Source organism: Cariama cristata, unplaced genomic scaffold (assembly GCF_000690535.1).
Source record: "Cariama cristata isolate BGI_N322 unplaced genomic scaffold, ASM69053v1 scaffold27411, whole genome shotgun sequence".
Lineage (NCBI taxonomy): Eukaryota > Metazoa > Chordata > Aves > Cariamiformes > Cariamidae > Cariama > Cariama cristata.
The window spans coordinates 1,720-21,314 of record NW_009601404.1 but is presented as its reverse complement, the minus strand read 5'-3'; the positions used below and the strand labels follow the sequence as shown (position 1 = coordinate 21,314).

General features: G+C 41.8%; 1 protein-coding gene across 1 annotated transcript; it reads left to right on the top strand.

The window, feature by feature from the left end:
- Positions 1-4,535: 4,535 nt before the first annotated feature.
- NUDT3 (nudix (nucleoside diphosphate linked moiety X)-type motif 3) lies at positions 4,536-14,675 on the top strand. Its single transcript, XM_009710448.1, has 4 exons — positions 4,536-4,640; positions 12,586-12,630; positions 13,358-13,442; positions 14,339-14,675. The coding sequence occupies exons 1-4, from the start codon at positions 4,587-4,589 to the stop codon at positions 14,506-14,508; spliced, it is 354 nt and encodes a 117-aa protein (XP_009708750.1). The 5' UTR covers positions 4,536-4,586; the 3' UTR covers positions 14,509-14,675.
- Positions 14,676-19,595: the final 4,920 nt, after the last annotated feature.

The following is a 19,595-nucleotide window of genomic DNA, read 5'->3' as shown; positions in this document are numbered from 1 at the left end:
ATCCCGGTGACGTACTCTTTTCCCCTTTTCCCATGGAGCTCCTAGCTCTGCCTGTGGTTCTCCAGGCAGCCTTAGATGTCTCAGCATGTTCCCTGTCTCCTCCAGGGGAAAGTTGGTGGGCTGCTGTAGATTTGTTTGGATTTTTTGTTTGCATGCTGCTTTGAAGGTTGCTTACTATGAGGGCTACAGTCTAGTACTGTTTAGGAGCCCCTGCTGTAGACTTCAAACTTTGCTTATTTTTCTAACCTTTCCCTTATTTCACTGATTGTGTGTGAGAGCTACTTCAGGGCTGCCTTGTGCCTTGCCAAAGAGGCTTGTGTTGCTCATTTCCCTGCTTTGAAATGACATAATTGTCTTTCAAATCCTGGAAAACAGAACTTGGCCATGTGACACGATACCTGCAAATGCTTTTCCAAAAAGACTGCAAGACTTGGCTCCAAAATGTGCCTCCAAAATCCCTAGTAGGTGAAGAGTCTCAGTAGCCATCTTAAACACATTTGCCTGGCAAGAATAAAATGGAAATGTCAACCTTCCTTTGTGTTTTGGCCTGATTTAAAAAAATAAAATGTCCATTTTTGTATTTTTATATGACTATTTTGATTAAATATCTTCTTTAGTATATATTCAACAGAATGTTTTTATGTAGTAAAGAAGTTAATGAGCAAGAACTTAGGTATCAAGGACATACAAGGTGGTCCTTTAAAAAAACTGTACTCTTTACTTTGTCACATTCGGTTGTATTGGAAAATGTTCAGTCTAATTGGGCAACTGAATAACATTTTTGGTCATGTTATGTTGTAAAATGAATATTTATTTGCCATTTTCTGTCTTGGCTTTTTGGTGTAAATTAGCCTTATGCTATATCATATATTTGTTCTGAAACTTCAAAAAGAATTCTGACCTTGTTATGGCAGAAATACAAACTACGACATCTCTCTTCTGCAACCTGCTCAGCTGGTATCTTTGCTTCCCCGGGTATTTTGCGTTCACCCATCCAGCTATCGGGGGCAAAAGGTTTCTGCAGGGGAAAGCATTTCTTACCTTGGAAACAGCATTCAGGCTGTTCTGCCCAAATATTAATGGTTTTCAGAGAGAGGTTGTTTTTCAGCAGATCTCATTTTACTGTCTTTGAGGCAGTTTGTAAAAATATTTGGCTGATGTTGCCTTGTGAAAATAACACCTTGTAAGAAGATCAGGTTCATGACCACCTGACGAACCTGAACATAGTAAGTCTATGGGACCTGATGAGATGCGTCCCAGAGTCCTGAGGAAATTGGCTGATGTAGTTGCCAAGCCACTCTCCATGATATTTGAAAAGTGAAGTCCCTGGTGACTGGAGTGGGCTGCCCGGAGAGATGATAGATGCCCCATCCCTGGAACCATTCAAGGCCAGGTTGGACGGGGCTCTGAGCAACCTGATCTAGTGGAAGATGTCCCTACTCATTGCAAGGGGGTTGGACTGGGTGACCTTTAAAGGTCCCTTCCAACCCAAACTATTCTATGGTTTGGATTATAATGACCTTTTTATTTGATCCCTTTGAATACATTGCATGTATTGGGACCCAGGACTTTTTTTAGATGCGTGGTTTTTTAAAACACAACAGTGTCTCACCCTCATTTTGAACTGGGCTCCTTTGTTTTGGGAGAGCTCATTGGTAGCAATATCCTGTTTAAAGTTGTTTTAAAAGAATGACCTTGTAGGGCATATTTCCTGCTCTCTCTTGATGGGATTTCCTTTTTATTAAACAGGAAATGGTCTGATTACATAAAAGTGTGAGAATGACCGGTTTTTCCTTCCCAGTGAGGGTTGTTCGTGTTAATTCTATTCAGAAAATGCTCGACTGCCAGAGCAGCTGAAGTTAATTTACTTTGCCTAAAACTCTTGTTTACACCTGAAAGTTCCTACTAGTGTGTTGCTAAAGCATTGTCTTAGTCTGAGCAGTCCAGCAGGCTTTCCTGGAGAAGTCTTTGTATGGGGATTTTCTTAGCAGATACTTTTTCTCACAAGTGGAAGGTGGCTGGAGTTCAATGGTGTGAAGTGTGCTGTGCTGAGTTTCGAAGATCTGTTTCAGCGTCTTTTTTAAATTTTTTTTTTTTTTTCCTTTGAGCTGGAACTCTGAATTGAAATTGGAAATTACAAAGATGATGCTTCTTTACCTGGCAAGAAGACGTGTATTTGAAATGTCTGTTACTTTTCTTTTAACTTTGTCCTCAGAATCACCTACTGACCTGAAGTTAGGAATTTCAGTCCAAGCACAATACTGCTAATGAATCAGGATGAAGTAAAAGTCCTGTAACGTAATAGGAAAAGGTACTGTGATAAGATGGCACAGGCCAGCGGAGTGCATTGGGTGGCCAAATATTGGCAAACCAGGGGTGGCTGCTGGTGCCGACCTTACCGTCCCAGCCCACGGTACCTGGCTGCTGTCCCGAGCCTTGAAGGCTCTGAGGATGAATGAAGTTTACATCCCTATTTAGGCACGGCTTACTGATCGTGTTTTGTATGGATTGCATGTTTGAGGGAAAGGAATTCTGTTGTCATCTTCTTAAAGAAGGCTGAACAGCACGGGGTGTTACTATGAAGTAAATGCTGTTTCATTGCAACTTGGGCCAGAAGATGGGTCAGGTAGTAAGCGTCTCCATTAGGAAACTGCAGAATGAAGATAGCCTGTTCAGCTGAATTCATTTCTAGTATGCATTCGCCTTAATTCAGTAGACAAGATTGGGGAGTGCTCAGGGATTTAAATGGGGTTGTTTGATACACGGTATTTCTTCATGCGTTGCAGGATTGAGGCGTGGGCTGTAACTGAAGCAGGAAGAGGAGGTTTTGAGACATCATTATTGGTGGGATCCACAGAAAATTGCTGATTAGAGGAATGCTGACACTTGAGAACACCGAGTTTGGTCCTAGACTTAGGAAAGGTTAGACTAGCAGTTGCCGAAATGTTTGTTGTGACCCCTCTTCAGTTTCTGCCTTAAGCTTTGCTGCTTCTGATTTGAGAGCTGTGGTTTGGACCCCCACAACCGACCCTTCTCTCCTCGCTTCAGCGTGTTTTTGTCTGTTGGCCTCCGTCTTTTCCCTGTGCTGAGCCAGTGTGATTTGGGTGGCCCTGGAAAACGAGAAATCACTTTGCAGGGTGGTCAGTTGGCAGATGAGAAATTTCAAAAGATAAAAGAACTGGGAGACTCTGGAAATCTTACACTTGTTTTTGTTTCAGGAGTTTAATTTTGAATTCTGTAGGTAGGTTTCCTCTTGATAATTAGTGCAAATCTTTTCATATCCTACTGGTAAATCAATATTTACACAATAAAGCCTGGGATTTTAGTGTCTCGCACAGTTTAACTTTGAAATGTCTGATTGAAACTGTTACAGCTGGTCTGTAACCTAATTGGACTGGTATGTTGGAAAGTTTCTGGAGCAAGTCGCTTTGGCTCTAAGCTTTGTGCCGGTGAAAAGATGAAGTATAGCATGATGACTCTAATGAACAAGCTTTGTTTAGAGAGCTGAAAAACAGTATTAGTTTTGTTTTTAGTTTCCATCTCTGCTCATGGGTGTATTGCAAGTAGATTTAATAAGCACAGTGTCTCAATACTCTTTGGGAAAATTTTTAACCAGTTGAGATTTAGTTAGCTTTTTTTTTGTTTCTAGAAGATGGCAGAACAAAAACTGAACTTGTACAGAGCAGAATTATACTGGAATAAAATGTGTTTCAAGAAAAACTACCACAAAGCATGCTTATGTAAAGTTACTTCTGTGAAAGCAGTTGAACCGTTTTCCTCATTCAAAAAAGTCTGTCCTTCTATGCAGCCTTTTCCTAGGGTTTTTAAGTGGTTTAACGTAGGCTTACATTTTGCTTATCTCATTGAACAACCTCGTCTAAACCAAAAGTAACCAATTGCTGGCATCCAGAGCTGAACTCTTTGGGACCTGCTCCAAAAGAAGAGGTGAACGGGGAAGTTGAAAATCTCTGTTAAAACAATTGCACACCAATATTTCAGTGGGCAGTTACCTGACTTCTGTATGTCGTCAGAGACAGCCAAGGCCAAAGGTACCAATAAAGTTAAATCAAGCTGCTGCTGCAAAGGGTGAAGGTGCTGAGCAGCTTCTGTGCAATCTGGTGTTCTTGCAGGATGTGTATCCCGAGCTGTCAAGACTACGTGGTGGCTTTGAGAACAGCAGTGAACTCTTACAACTGTTAAGTATTGTGATGCTGTATCAAATAGCAAATCATTGTTTCGGTATGCAGAGGCATAATTTATTCTACGACGTGTTGCAGCAGTGAGAAGGTAATGGCTGAAATAATTTGGAGTGTTGGAGTGCCTTGGTGTCACTGATAATGTAGTTTGCACAGTTGTCTGAAAGGCGCTAAGGAAATTGTCTTGGAAAAAGTGGAGTATTTTCAAGGACTCGTGTTGGATTGGTCGTGTTTGGAGGTGTGAGATGCAAAGACAACTGCTGCTCTTCAGCTGGGCTCTGAAAAGGAGCGTTGCCTTGAGTTCCTACATCAGCTGTGCTCTGCTCTCTGCAGGTGCTGCTGGTTAGCAGTAGTCGTCATCCTGATCGATGGATTGTCCCTGGGGGTGGCATGGAGCCCGAGGAGGAGCCCAACGTGGCCGCTGTGCGAGAGGTCTGCGAAGAGGTGAGTCCGACAAGAATGGGAGCTCTTGGAGCTTCGCTGCCGATTGTTAGCAAAGGCTTTGTGAATTTTCATCACTCTTGCTTACTTTCCTTAAGGTGAAGAGGAATATAGGGTCACTGGTGATATCCCCAACGTATGTGGGAGGGAAACCGGAGTCCTAGATAAAGATAGCATAGGAATGTAATTAAGGCTTTCGGTTGGAATGAACTTTCCCTTGCCTGGTACCTTTAACTGAAAATAGATAAAATTAAGCTATAGTCATTTCAATACATATGATGATATTCTCTGTTCTGTTTTCTCTGTATGAAGAACAGTTTCTTAAGAGAACTTCAAAAAACAGCTGTGCTTTTGTGGAGCTATCTAATACTTGGGTGGAAGGTAGAAATAAGACCTTATGAGCCCCTAAACACACTCTGAATATAGAGACCTCAACATGTTTTGGTCTAGTACATGTTTTGAGTTTTATGTGAATAAGAGAAATTGGTTGTAAGAGTTATAAGCAACAATTCCTAATGTATTCATGGTTTTGGTTTGGTGTTTTTTTTTTTTTACTTGAAGCTATTTCAGAAAGGAGATCAAACAGCAGATCAAACAGATCGATCTGTGTGGAGAAGGCATATTTTTCTCTTAAAGCTGGAAGGACAATTTTATTCTTCATAAGGAATTTAAAGACAGCAGATAGCAGCTGACTGCATTGTATGTAAAACCTGTCTTTAGAATTTGCTCCTGAATATTATCAAATTGGAGAGATGTTCGGACTCAGAAATGATTAAATGATTATGTATGGATGACCAAGTAGGTTCACAGTTATATAAGGCAGGATTAAAAATGCTTTCAGGAGGGTTTTAAATCTTTGTGCTGCAGAACAGAAATCAAGAGCTAATTGATGGGACTTGGAAGGAAGCTTCTCCGGTAGTTGCTTTATTTAATTGTCTGGTATCTGAAGGTTTTTCTCTGAAGTATTTGGAAGTACCTGCTGCTGTCTAAGAAAAAGCTGAATACTTGGGCCTTTCGACCAGTCTGATGTGGCAGTTCCCAAGCTGTGTGTTTCTCTTTGGATGTTTTTATAATCTAGCAGTTTATCAGAAAGATATGAAAGGTTCTTCAGTTAAAGTTTATTTTTTAAGTGTCTTTAGATCCCACTAGTACTGGAGATTGCTGCTTGCAAATTTGGTTTCCAGCTTGTAATACAGCTCCTGCTTTTTTAGTAACTCGGCGATCTCTCAAACACATTACAAGCCAAAGTGAGTTTAACTAGAACAATAAAAATATTTTTAGCTGCAGACTCCTGCTTTACAACCCAATCATTATTAAAAATTAAGTTATTTGATACAGAGGTCAAGGGTTCATTCAGGAGATGCATGGCTTCGCCTTTCAAATCCTTAAAATAAATCTGTATCGACCCTCCCTTCCTCGGGCAGCGCAGCGCCTTGGAAGAGTCGCTCTCTTTCCATGACAGCTTGGTGGCTGAAAGGAAGCCTTGGCATGGGCTCAGTCTGCAGTGAAGAAACTGGTTTGGGCTGGCTGAGATAATCCCCTCTCGCTCAGCTGGTGTTCCCTCGCTCACGTGGACCGGTGCCGAATGAGAATGTAATTCAAACTGTGGCAGCCTGGCAGGGTTGAGTCATTCCCAGCGAAGCACCTATCTGCTTGAATGCCGCTCGACAAACAGTAAACATCAAGAGCTCCAAAAGCAGCAGGATTACCCCAAAGGCTAACCTCGACGACACCGAGTAGTCTTTGATGCGAATGCAGGGTAGGAAGCTGAAATGGAGCTGTTACAATAAAGGCTTTCCTGAAAGCCGTCTGCAGAAGAGCAGCCTGTCATGTGTATAAAATTACTTGAGCGCTTCTACAGCTAATGATCAGGTTAGCTGACACAAGTGGAAAACACAGGCGAGCTTTTAGGTGTGCAAGGCTTTCCTCAAATAAGTTTGTGTTCCAGTACGCTGCTTACAGTCTGCGCACAAAATCATAATGCACATCAGCTGTCTTAAGCTCAGTGAGCTGTTTGCTGTAAAATGTTGCTGGGAATGTGCGTGCGGGAGGGGAATGTTTATTATATTACAGCCGTAATGCTGGAAAGGACTTGTGCACCCAGTTTCCCGGCTTGTGCTATTGATGGGGCAGAGGAGGTGTCTTAGGAGACTGCTGGGCAACTGGTACATACATGCACTACCTGGTAATCCTTGCTCATCCTTTCACATGAATGTAGGCTTTTTCAGGTAGGTTGTAGCTAAGGATGATTTCTGAGTAGGTTTGATGTCTTTGCTTCTCTCCTGGGACAGGCGTGTCTGTCACTCGCAAGGAAATGAGGTTAGTTGAGCAGGTAGAGTCTGCTGCTGCTTGTCTTGGGAGAAGGAAAATCCAGTTTCCTCCTGATCGATGAACACAGAGTAATTTTTATCCTAAAACAAGGTGGTTTGCGTACTGGTCAAAGTTGTGGAAGAAATTTGTGGACTTTCTTTCACTGACTTTGGTATGCCTTTGCCATTTTAATAAAAGGCAGTTGGAAGAGCTGTAAGGACTCATTACCCTTTTAGTTGCTTGTGGTCTTGGAAGATGACAATAGGCTGGTTTTTCTCAATTCATTCTTTTTTGCACGGTATGCGTTTTCATTTTAAAATGTGCTTCCCTAAACTAAGGTTTTTAACTTCTGCATTCACTGTTTTAATTTTACTATGTGTGTGTTTGAGTTTATCCGTGTTATTGCTGGAATAATTGTCATATAAAGAAATCTAACGTTTCCCTCTGTCTGATTTTTCAAAATTTCAGAATACTCTTCTGAAAATGAAATGTTGATTCTGAGTGAAACCTGTGATCCCTCTGTCCCAGTTTGAGTTAAAGTCCTTGTCCTAGTTTTACGATAGTCCTTATCTATATTAATCTGTACCAGCAGAAGTATTAAAGTAGACAGGTACCAACACTTGTCATGCTTGCTGTTCTCTACGTAAAATTTGAAGTGACTTGAGTTCTTGGGCATTGATTTTTTTTTTTTTTTTTTTAGGCAAAGTGGCAGTAGACAAGTATGCTAGCTCTGAATGAGAACAGCCTTTTCAGAATAAAACTACTTATTCTGACAGATTGTTGAAAAATGATGTAGTCAGTCTTGCACAGCTGTAAACTCCAGGTATGTTCTAAGGTTCACCTTCTAGAAAAATGGTGTGCCCTTTCAAAACAGCCATTAACGCCAATGTAGTATATTTTTAGCTTCTTCATTCTTGGATTTTTTTGCTGTTGCATTTTCTCCCCAAAATTAATTTTATGTTAGGAATAAGGCTTTTTTTAATGGGTGTGAGCAACTGGTGAAGAACATGTTTTAGAAATAGATGCCTTAAATTAAACTTATTATAGAGTGACTTTGAAAAAAGCCTCCACACTCATCTGTTAAACCCAAAGGCATTTCATTATGCACTTACAGCGTCTTTCACATCCTGACCTTTAAATACTTAGTAAATGTCAAGTTCTGTAAAATTATGGGAGTGTTAGTCGTGCTTTCTTCATGGGAATCAAAAGCCAGATAAGTTGTGCTTGATCTGTGATCTAACAGGCAATTGATGCCAATATCAAACATAGTCCATCGTGGTAGTACTTTGATCTGGTTGCTAGACCTCTTTTTGCTTTTTTTCTTTTCCCCTCTTAAACATACTTTATAAATAATCTTTTCGTTTCATGTATTTTGCTATTGATTTAGAATATGGATATTGATACCTTTCAGTGCTAAAATAGGAAGACTTTTTTTAAATATTGCAAGTACCATGGATGAACGACTGAGGTGATGGTGTTGAACTCTCCCTAGGTACAGTAATATTCAGTGCAAATAGTGGACCAAGACTACTGTCTGTTACCCTGTGTACTCAGGCTTCGTAAAAATGAGTGCGGCGTCTTAAAGGTCTTCGCTCTGTCACGGTATTTCATTTCTATTTCACAAATATAAAATCATAGATCAGTTGGAATGGAATAAAGAATTAGATGAATAAGTATAACCCACTCTGAGACACAGTAGAGACAGCAAGAAAACTTGCCTAGCAGGGCTATAATTGGCGTCTTTAGAACTTGTCTAAGCTAGCAGTCTTTGTGGGTGTGATTTACTGCCTTCAGTACTGCAAGTATTAGAGCAAAGATTTGGGTGTTTTACCACAGTCCTCTTGCCCAGCAGTAATCTGTAGTATACGCAGGCTTTGAGCCTAATAGAGCAAAGTAAAATAGCTGAAATTCCAACCCACATTTTCCTTAGCTCGGATGGAAGGAAATAAAAGCTGTCCCTAGGAACAGATGGTGTTGCTGCAGGCTGCTTTTTGCATCTGACCTGAACTTATTTTCAGCTTTGAAACCTGAACCTGCTGTTCTTGGATGTCTTCAGTAATTTTTCTTTATTAAAACAAGTTGTTCCATGAGTAGCAGAACTAGTAAAGCTTCATTTCCTCCAGATTTTTTGTTCCTCATCCTGAATGCCCAGCCCACCCCTCTGGGCGTGCGGCAGCGGGTTTGAAGTTTGAAGTGCTGTTTTGGGGCAGCTGGCTGTTGCTGTGACACTGATGCGCTCTTGCCAGATCTCTCTTTTCCTCCAGGGAGGACTGTCTCGGACACTGGAAACTGATTGGGATCTGCAGAGCAGTGAAAAAGCAGCTCATTTTGCAAGCTCTGTCTGTCCTCTTTTATATCTGAGTATGCCTATTCCTGGGAAATACTGCTGTTTGATTGCTTTGCTTTATTTTACACCTGCAGATGGAACAGTTGGTGCTGGTGCTCTCCTACCCCTTGTTGATAGATTTAATAATGTCCTCCTAGGACATGCATGGATTTTGAGGATTGCAGCACAGGCTCCATGTGCAGCACTTCTAATACTTGGTGGGTGAACATGTGCCCAAATAAATTGTCCTGTCTCTGCCAGACATTTACTGTTGTGGCTCATGAGGGCGGAGGATTCTCAATCCATTTACTACCGAGGAGAAAATTCCCGAGTCATCTGGTGCAAATTAAGATTTAGATCCAGCTTCAATCCTGGATGAGCCTGTGACTATGCTTTTAACTTTCCAAGAAAATACTCCTTGTCCTGCAGTGAAGATGAGTTGGGAGGGTGCTGAGGGGTTGGCCCATAGGAAAGCAAGAGGTATGGAGCTTGCCCAGAGAGGTGCCTGGCAGTTTTGTGGCTCATTATCCTAGGTTGCTTTGTTTAGTGGTAACAGCTATAGATTATTTTCTCGGATGTCTTGGGCAACTTTTACGTTAGAAACTTGTGTGACGCTGTGAATTCCACTTGCACGTATGTTCGTCCATTAAACAAAGTACGTGATTATATGGAGACTATGACTTTCCTATTTATGTGTGAATTAAGTGCTTTATCCAAAACAGGTGTATAACAATCCAGTCGGTCTGTGTTGGATGTCCTATATGTTGTCTTTAAAATCCACTATACCAGTAAAATAGGATGAGAGCGCCATTGGACTCCAGGATGTAATGGTTGATGTGCTTTGCAGTCTTTGGTAAGGACTCTCTTTATAAAATCAGCCCAATATTTGTTTGAATCAAACCATTAATTCATGTCGCCATTTACTACTGTATGTGATAAATTCATACGTGAGGAAAACCTTAGCACTTTTTCAAGTTGTCTAATGATAATTCAGTGTGATTTTCCTACAGTGCATGTTTGTCTCGGCATCATTTTTTGTGCCTTTTTGGGTGAATAAGACTAGGCAGAACAGAGAAGGAGGATCCTAGTTTGCAGACAGAACGTTGTTTCTGTCGCCCCTCTGTTTAACCAGAACAGAAGGAAGGGCTCCTCACCTGCCTATATTACTGCAAGCACACCTTTAGAGCTGGGGATAAACTGCTTGGGAGGCTGGTTGGGCAGTATTCATGATTAGTTTCCAGGCTGGCTAGTTGCCTGGAGATAAATTTGTTTCTAGTCAGGCTTGAGAGTTCACTAACCCATCACAACATCATCCCTGGCTTTTGACTCAGTGCCTCTACAGGTAAATACGGAGAGCAGAAATTCAGTAGCCTTCTGCAAGAACAAGTGAAGAAAAGTGGCTTGACAGATGCTTACCTGAAAGATTTGATTACACTTCACCTTTTAATATATTTTTGTCTGTATGTTGTGAAGGTGGAAGCCTTGTGTTCCTCTCTGTGTTGCTGGCTGGTTGATACAGCTGCTTATCTGGAAAAAAAAAAAAAAAAAGAAAAAAAATCCCACCATTTTGAGGCTGCTGAAGGAGTTCTTTGAATTAAATTCTTTTGAAGTATTTGCCTTCCGCTTCACTTCTGAGAGAGATTAGTCCAGGTTAGCAGCAACAGTTTTGCAGATGAGGTAAAATCACTCATCCGCAAAGGTCAAACCCAGTTATCTGCCCTAGCCACGCTGGTGTGCACATACATGCGTACATTGACCTTCATGGAATTGCTATTTGACTCCAGAAATAGCCTTGTGGTTAATAGTCAGTGGTCCACCTATGGCCTGAGCAGAATGTCCGAAATACTGATAAGACAATAAATCTTGCATCCAAAAACAACATAAAGAATTCAGTTGAAAAGCTCCTTCCTAGAAGCAGAGGTCAGGGAGCGTGTTACAGAAAGAATTACAGATTGCTATGGATGCTTGTAGTCAGGGGAGCTACAAATCCTTTTCCCTTGGGGCAGTTCTACCGTCAGCTGTCCTTCGAAGCGATGGAGAGGTGTGCTCTGGCTGTATTGTTTGGTATCTGTGTGTGTTCATGTAGTAGTCTGGGAACTCGACCAATAAAATCTTTTAATTAATAAAAGTTCTTCCTTTCTAAAAGCATATAACTGTACAGCAACTGGTTAGTAGCTGAACAAGTGGGAAATGGTGTATCTCAGCTGCTCGGGACAGAGAATTAAAAAAAAAAGCCTGACATAATCAGATCTATATATCTCGACTGCAGAAGTAGAGGCACTGTTTTCCTGAACTGTTTAGGATGTGTTCCAGCTGCCAGAGATGGCAGCCCAATTTACCTTCCAAACGTGGCTGGCCTCTATGCCAGATTGTGTGTGTTGTTTCAGACCAATTAAATCATGGAGCAAAATCTCATCTTGTCTGTAACACTTGAGTTCTAACCATTTACAGTCATAAAAAGAAGGGAATGTAAATTATTGGGAGTAAAAGGAAGAGTCTGTGGGCAGAAGAGTGGAATAGCATTTTACATGCATGCATGATGCAACACCAGAGAGGAGAGGCGAGAAACAGCACTTTGAGAAAACGACGGAACCACAGCAGTGAGTGGATGTCTAAAAAGTGACAGCAAATGAGATAAAGTGGGTAGATCCTCAGTAGTATTCAAATAGAAGACAAAACTGTTGCTTAGATCTTCTCTTGATTTGCGTCTGTGCTTGATTCAAAAGTCTTCTTTCAATGCGTGCCTGCATTTTGTGTTCTATCAAAAATAGTCTTGTTCCTGTTGCGGAGGCCACATTACAAGGTTGAAAGTATTTTATGTTTATGTTGGCTTGCTTCAAATGGTTGCAGGACATCCCTGAAATACCTGGTAGCTGTCATGTTGATTTGATGGTGTAAGTGGATGTCTTCTACATACTTTAAAGTTATTTTCTTAAACTATAATTTTAAAGGAGTAAGACTGCTAAACCCCTGTTTGTGCTTAGGCTGGGATAACCTTCAGAGGAGATTCTGGTCATTCGGAGTATATTGGTAAGCAATTAATAACTCATCAAATAATTTTTTTTCCCTCCAAATTGAATTCAAAATTGCTTAAATATAGAAAAAGAAGAAAAAATTCCTGGGAATGTATGCATCGTTAGAGCTCTGAGAACTTTCTGTCATTTTTCTTGTGACCACGTTGTTTTAAGATTAACAGAATTTTACAGCATTTGCTTCCTGTTCTAGAGGAATTGCTCTTGCACAGCAAATAAGGAAATATGTACTGACCTGTTGTTTAAAGCATGTTTTTTTTTCTCTTTGAACTTTTCATAGGCTGGAGTGAAAGGGACGTTAGGAAGATTAGTGGGAATTTTTGAGGTAAGTTTCAGACGTTGAGGCTGTGAAATTTTGATGCAAAAAATTGTCTTGGAGTGAAAATCACGTCCTAGCTTGTTCTGAAGTAAGCTAGATAACTTGTTTGAAGGAAAACTTAAAACTCCCCATTAAATTAAAATGTATGCTGATCTTTTCAGTGATATTGATCATCTGCAGTTTCCACTTCAGTTGAAATCATTAGTGATAAGCCAGTGTGACAGTGCCTGTTCTCACTGCCTTCATACCTCTCTTACTGCCAAAAAAGGCCACCCACCAGCTGGGGAGCCGGGGCTCTCCTTTGTGCTTTAGCACTTGCCATCACCCGTTGCCAAACTGGCCTCTGCGACGTGGTGAGGTGTGGTAACACCTGATGAGTACTAGGGCGATGCATAGTCGCTAGGCACCAGACACAGCTCTTGTTACCGTTGTTTTGCGGTTTGGTTTTCTCCTCAGCTGAGGAACTGATTTATAAGCACATCTGTCTGCCGAATACTGCCTTACAGATTAGCAACTAGGCTTTTTGGCTGCAATCCCTGTTAATACTTTCAGACCTCTCATTTAAAATGCAGCAATTTTTAATAGCTAAGGATGAGCTATAATATGAGAGAAACTGCACATAAGGTACCACAGCATCATAGCGAGGCAGCTTGCAACTTGCAGTCGCCATATGCCTACCTACCTTTTTTTCCCTTGGTAGCTTTGTTGTTACTCTGTTCGCTTTGCTTTCTAGAATCGGGACAGGAAACACAGGACGTATGTTTATGTACTTATCGTCACAGAAGTGTTGGAAGACTGGGAGGACTCTGTCAATATTGGTAAGCTCTTTGTGCTTGCTAGCATTAACTGGTTTAATGCAGACAAAACACATCAGCTTAGCATCCTTCTGGGAGCTGGTGAGAATGGTCAAGAAATGTTGCAGGGATGTGTCCTTTGGTTGCTTGGGAAAAAAAAAATTGTGGTCAAATGGATGTTTTGGTAACCTCTGTGGCCCAAGAGAAGTCAATTCAGCTGGATGGCTGCCTTTACAGCAATTTTGTATTTAATTCTTGCGCTTTAAGATGCTAAGCAAAGAGCATGAAGAGCTCTCCTTTCTAAGACTAGAAGAAAATATATGTGGGCAATGTGGATTAATCATTCCCCATTATCTTTTGAAATCTTTGCCTTTAAATCAGATTCCCAAATGAAAACGAAATCTGTTGTTCTGCGTGAGGGTTGTGAATAGCACTGTAGCACCTGTAACTTAACTTTCATCGGACTGTGTATGGAAGAGTTTTTATGGAAGGAGTAAGAAATGAGTGCTGTCCACCAGAAACTGAGATTCACTTGCAAATTGATAGAAATTGGGTGGTGGCTGGTGTGCGTTGCTGTGCATCGTCTTGAGTATCTGACTTGAGTAGAAATTTGGCGTTTTTTAATTAGGAAATGCAAGACTGGTTTGTTTGGACGGTGGATGTGCTGCCCTAAACAAATATCTATTGTGGGGATAGAGGAGCCATCGGTGTGGTGTTTGGAGTAGGTAGCCCTCGAGGTCAGAGAATCCTGAGAGAAAATTTCCCAGTGTCTTTTGAGCTGACGCTTTGCCACACAATGAAATTATTCTTGCAGCGTTAGTGCACGTGATAATGATTGAAAGCTAATCAACAGTAATGTTTAAACATAGAAAGGGTAACATCATTTTGTTGCATCTACTGATTTTGCTTTTTACCCACAGGAAGGAAAAGGGAATGGTTTAAGATAGAAGATGCCATCAAAGTTCTGCAGTATCATAAACCAGTGCAGGCCTCGTATTTTGAAACCTTGAGGCAAGGTTGTTTGGCAAACAACGGCACTCCTGTCATGACCACGACGTACTCTGAGAGCTCCGTGTCTGACATCAGATGACTGAAGACATCCTTATGAGAGAAATTTTGAAAAATAGACTGAAACATGGATTTCCCTCCCCCCTCCCCTTTTTCACATGCCTCCTCTATCAAAGAAGGCATGGGCAGCAGCCTGTGGCAGAGCAAGTGTTAAGAGTGCTGCAATTTAGTGCAAGGTGGGATTTTTTTTGTTGTTGTTGGCTTTTTTTGCTTTTTTGGATATGTATTTTTTGTAAAATACATTTTGTGCATGAAGTGCCCCTTTCCCGTTACACCGCTTCCATGGCCTGGCAAGCGAGGCTGCCGGTTTCGCTTCTGCCTTGTGTTCTGAAGTGTCCCGTTTGTGTCATCCCAGCCATAGCCACTTTTTTTTTTTTTAATTGAAAGACTTCAAATGTGAGATCAGCTCTTTAAGTCTTAGTCTGTACTGTAAGGTGCTGTTCAGACCTGTGTGGTGGTCACTTTCAGCGCATATGTATAAAGTTTTTTTTAGATGGAGAATCTAACATTTTAATTTTGCGGGAATTTTTTTAATCCTGGTCTGCTTCTGAAAAGAAGGGCTCATAATTAATCTGTTTGCCTTTTGTTCTGTTTTTTTTAAAAAAATACACGTTCTGTGACAGTGCTAGTGGCTGGGCCAGTTTACTCCCCATTCGGTATCTCCTGATTTAGTGCAGTGACACTTGAAGTTGAGGGCAGAGTTTTGATCACCTGCAGACATCCCTGCTGCTCCGTCGCTTCTCCTACAGCTTCCGCCAATGTTTCTGCATTTACATCAAAATGAAACAAAAAGGAGTTGGTCTTTTAACACTTGGCCAAAAATAAACAGCCTCAGAAATGCTACGATAGAAACCGAATTTCATTGTCTGTGGTAGGAATCAGGGATTCAAAGTGGGGTCAAAGTCTGACAAACTGGAGCGTCAATCACCAATGCTGTTCTGCTGATCCCGCTGCGTTCTGCTGATGTCTCTTCTTGTCCACATGCCTTATACCGTGCTGAACTGGATACTCGTAATTTGTGCTAAAGCATTGGATTGTACTTACTGAGTGTTACTGCACGAACCCTCGGTTGGATAACCGTGTGTGTCCCTGAAAAGAAGTCCTGGGGGAAAAATTCAGGTGTTCAGTCTCTTGTCCTGTGGTTCTGCAGCACTTACAATTGCACCATGGAGCATGCTCAAAATGTTTAAACTCTTCCTCCGCGAAAGGTACAGCTGACTCCCCAGCAGAATTGCTAGTTGGAGAAGTACACCGTTTAGTAGGATAGTTCCCCTGATGGCATTGGCACACTTCACATTATTTTTTTGTCGTTGTTGTTTTTATTGATGTAAGTTTCATGCTGTCTTGATTTGCCAACAGTGTTGTCTAGTTGGGAAATAAAATGGGAAGGGTTGGGGCTGGGGGTGGGTTGGGACAGGTACAAGTTTTGGGAGGGGCATTAATTAATCCCTGGCTTGGGACAAGAAGTGGTTGCTGAATTCAGTAACTTCTCCTTTGTCAGAGCATAGCCAAGATGTGAAATTAAATCTGCAGTACTCTTTTTTTTTTTTTTTTTTTTTTTTTTTTTCCCTCCTCTTTATTTAACAAAAAATATTCTAATAAATACTTACTGTTCCAGAGTTCTCTCTCTTCCCGAGAAGCCCTTACAATATGAAAATCTGATAGAAATATCCATGGAGCCTGGGACAAGGGGGAATGGTATCCTTGCTGGTTTGGCAAGAAGCTGTTCGTTTTAAGATCCTATTCTGTTCCTTTACTTGTTCTCCTTGCTTTCATCAATGTGGAGTAGCAAGGCCAAAAGCAGTGCCAGTGATCGCTAACATGAAAAACCACGCGTAAGAAAAAGCTGAGAGGCATTATTCAAGAAGTAGCTTGAAACCGAGCATCTGGAATTGAGCCTAAATTACACCAGTTCAGTTCACTTCAACTTAGAGACGAATGTACAATACTTTCTTACTCTGTGCTGATTGGCCTGAACCAAACTCTCAAAAGGGCTTGAATATTGTATCTGGAAGTGTACGAGAAATTCAGACAGTCCGCTCTTACCGAGCCGTGAGTGGCACCTAACACAGCCATCTACTGCCTTCAATTGAGTTTTTGTCTTTACTGTACAGATTAGTATGTTGAAAATGCTTCGCGACAAAACAGCTGGTACTCCTGAAAGAGTAACTGCAGTTTTAATATCAACAGCATGCACACTTTTGTTTTTAAACTAAAAATGTTTTTACAGGGCTGTTAAACTGACAATTTAGGGTAGAATATTGTTAATGACTTGCTAATGGCTTATTTGTTTGGGTCAGAAAAATAAATTGTGCCAAGAAAGTGTTTTAATGTGGCATGAGTTGATGCTGTTAACACAGTAACATCGAGTGGCTGATATTATGCCTTCTTAACTGGAAATAGCTCCTGGGGTAGAAATAGCCTTTATTGAACAGATGCAGATTTCAAAACAGGCCTTAGTCCTGTGCTACCTGAATCTCTTCCTGCACCACACGAATTCCCGTCTTCCTCAGCATCTGAGGTTCTTCTGTAGTAACTGGTATAGCTGCGTGCCCTAGCAGTTTAAGCGATTTTATCCAAAATGATGTTAAATTGGTTTGGGACCGACAATCAAACTACCTTTATTAGTGACAAAAGAGTTGTTCTGAGGTCGGCGCGCGCTCTGGGTTTCGCAGTACAGACTCTAGTGCCTGCTTGATTAAACTGCTTAGGGCTGCTGTCGTGACCAACTGCTAAAAACTCCGTAGGATTAGACTCGGACTTCCAGCGTTGCTAAAACTGGTGCTATATTGAGCTAGTGCTGGAGATAGTGGGATTCTTACCTCAAACGATGTAGTGTCTAGCCTGACCCCTTAAATCGAGCATTACAACGTGTCTCAGCTTCCCGTAGCGGAATAATGTTCTTAGTTTGGCTTTCAACGTAGCTTTGATCTTACTTGGCACTGGTGTATTCGTAGGTAAAACAGAGGAATACCAATGCTTCATTTAGACATCCTGCAAGTTTGCAGAGAATTTCTCAAGTCGCCCTCAAGTTGCAGGTTTCAGATGCTTTTCTTGGTTCTCTCAAATCTGGTTTGGGATAAATGCCAGGCGTGTTGATGATGCACAGCCTCCAACTCGGAGGGGCTACAGTTTACCTCTGGGCACACCTCTGAACCCTAGGCTCTCACGAAAAACTTCTAGTGTCCTCTGCGACTTCTTAGGGATAGAGTCATTTCGCTAATAAGATTACTTCTTCCCGTGCTGCTTTTCATACGTGTATTCATGGTATAGACAAAGACACCTCACTCTTGATATGTCGAGAAGCAAGTCTGCCTGCAGCGAGAAAGAGGGGGGAAATTGTTGGTCCTTGAAACACTCGAGTACTGGAATTCTCTATGCAGCTCAGTGTCACCTCAGGGTTACAAGATGAGTGATGAAGTAAGAGGAAGAGGGAGACCCGCTGCTCAGCGCAGGGAGGTTCTCTGAGCAGTTCCCACTCTTCAACATTGATTCACTTCCTCTGGTATGGTCAAAATTAGAAAACCTCGTATAGCGGAGTTGCGTCCGGCCATCTGGATTTTTAAACGTATTGGAGACCTTAATGGGAGAAGAGAAGTGCATTCAGCACTTGGACACCACTGCTTAGCGTGATGATCTTTTAAACCTCAAAATACTTACAGAAATCTGGATCTCTGTCGCTGGAAGCGCGTGATGATCTTTTAAACCTCAAAATACAGAAATCTGGATCTCTGTCACTGGAAGCGTTTGACAGACCAGCTTGGATTACTGCTGCGGCAGGAGAATGTTAGCCGGTGGTTTAAGCCGATGCTGAGTAGCAGGTATACTGGTATTTGTTGACTCCACCATGGGAGCAGGAGAAAAAGGAAGACACCCCCGGCATGCCAATGGCATCAGCAGCTGCTGCTTGATTCTTCCAGCAGAACTTGTCACATCCCGTACCTTTCTGATGATCTTAAATGATGCGTGAAACTCAAAAGGCAGGTGGACGTCCCTCTGCAGAGGAGTGCCAAGTGTAATTCAGCTTAGCGGAGCTGAAATGGTAGGTGTGGAGCTCTAGGAGGTCTCTCTCAAATAGGGTTTTGGTATGGTGGAACAGGGATTTTGATGCACTGGTTAATGTCAGCTTAGAAATCGTGTGCGGTAGAAAATGAACAGCACCTTTGTCTTGAAGTGGTTACTGTAAGATGATTTTTGGGTTTCAAATCTGACTTTGCTCATGCTGAGGCTTTTCAAAGGCACGTTTCAAAAGGAAGAACCTTTTAGCAGCTAAAAGTAACACGTATCACTTTCTATTTGGTGAAGCTTTCCCGCGGTGTTGAAGAGGTGTGCCGGCCGGCTGTGCCGCCGGTGTTGGTGCCTGGCTTTGGGAGGCCGATACGACACTGCCCGGCCCGGGAGGTGACGCCTTTTCCTGGGAGATGCCTCGAGAAGAGTGAAAGAAGGTTTGTTTGTTTGGTTTTTTTTTGTTCCATTCTCCCTGAAATCTGGCATTCAGTGCTGTTAAAGTACTTTTGATTGCTTCACAAAGATGTCTTGGTTTCTTCACAAAGATGGATTGTTTAATTCCAGACAATAGTTTATTGGCGATGGAGAAACTCGGTATTGTTACAAAGCCAGGGGAGGGTTGTACCTCCTTTATCTTTGCACAGTGTTTCTACTTCTTAGCAGCACTGACCGAGCCGTTCTGTGCTCTCTAAGCCAGAGCTGCGCTGGCAGAGCTCAGCAAACCCTTGCTCAGAACTGCAGGGATGTCTTAGAAGTACGAAATGCTTGGCGTTTGCCTCTCCGGGTTTGGCATTTGCCTCTCCAGGTATATCGTGTGGCAAAACATTCCTTTGAGTTAATGGCTACTTTGCAAACTAAAAATGAGACATTTTTTCAGTGCGTTAGACTTTGAACTGTAAAAACTCTTTAGGACTGAGGCGGTGACAGGTGAGAGGGTGCAGGACACGATGGCAGTCCTTCTGCCCACCAACTGCTGGGCCATGAGCACTGAGTCAGGTAAATCTGCTCATGATTTTGACCTCTTGGAACAAGGCGTGTAGCCTCCGAGTGGTTTTACAGCTGAAATATCTTGAGATGGATCTATCAAAGAGAGGATGCAGG

What these genes read in the sequence shown, in the direction of transcription:
- NUDT3 (XM_009710448.1), top strand. Translation starts at nt 4,587, where the DNA reads ATGGAGCCCGAGGAGGAGCCCAACGTGGCCGCTGTGCGAGAGGTCTGC. An exon ending in TGCGAGAGGTCTGCGAAGAG is followed by an intron (nt 4,641 to 12,585) that starts GTGAGTCCGACA and finishes AACTTTTCATAG; the next exon opens with GCTGGAGTGAAAGGGACGTT. An exon ending in GATTAGTGGGAATTTTTGAG is followed by an intron (nt 12,631 to 13,357) that starts GTAAGTTTCAGA and finishes TTTGCTTTCTAG; the next exon opens with AATCGGGACAGGAAACACAG.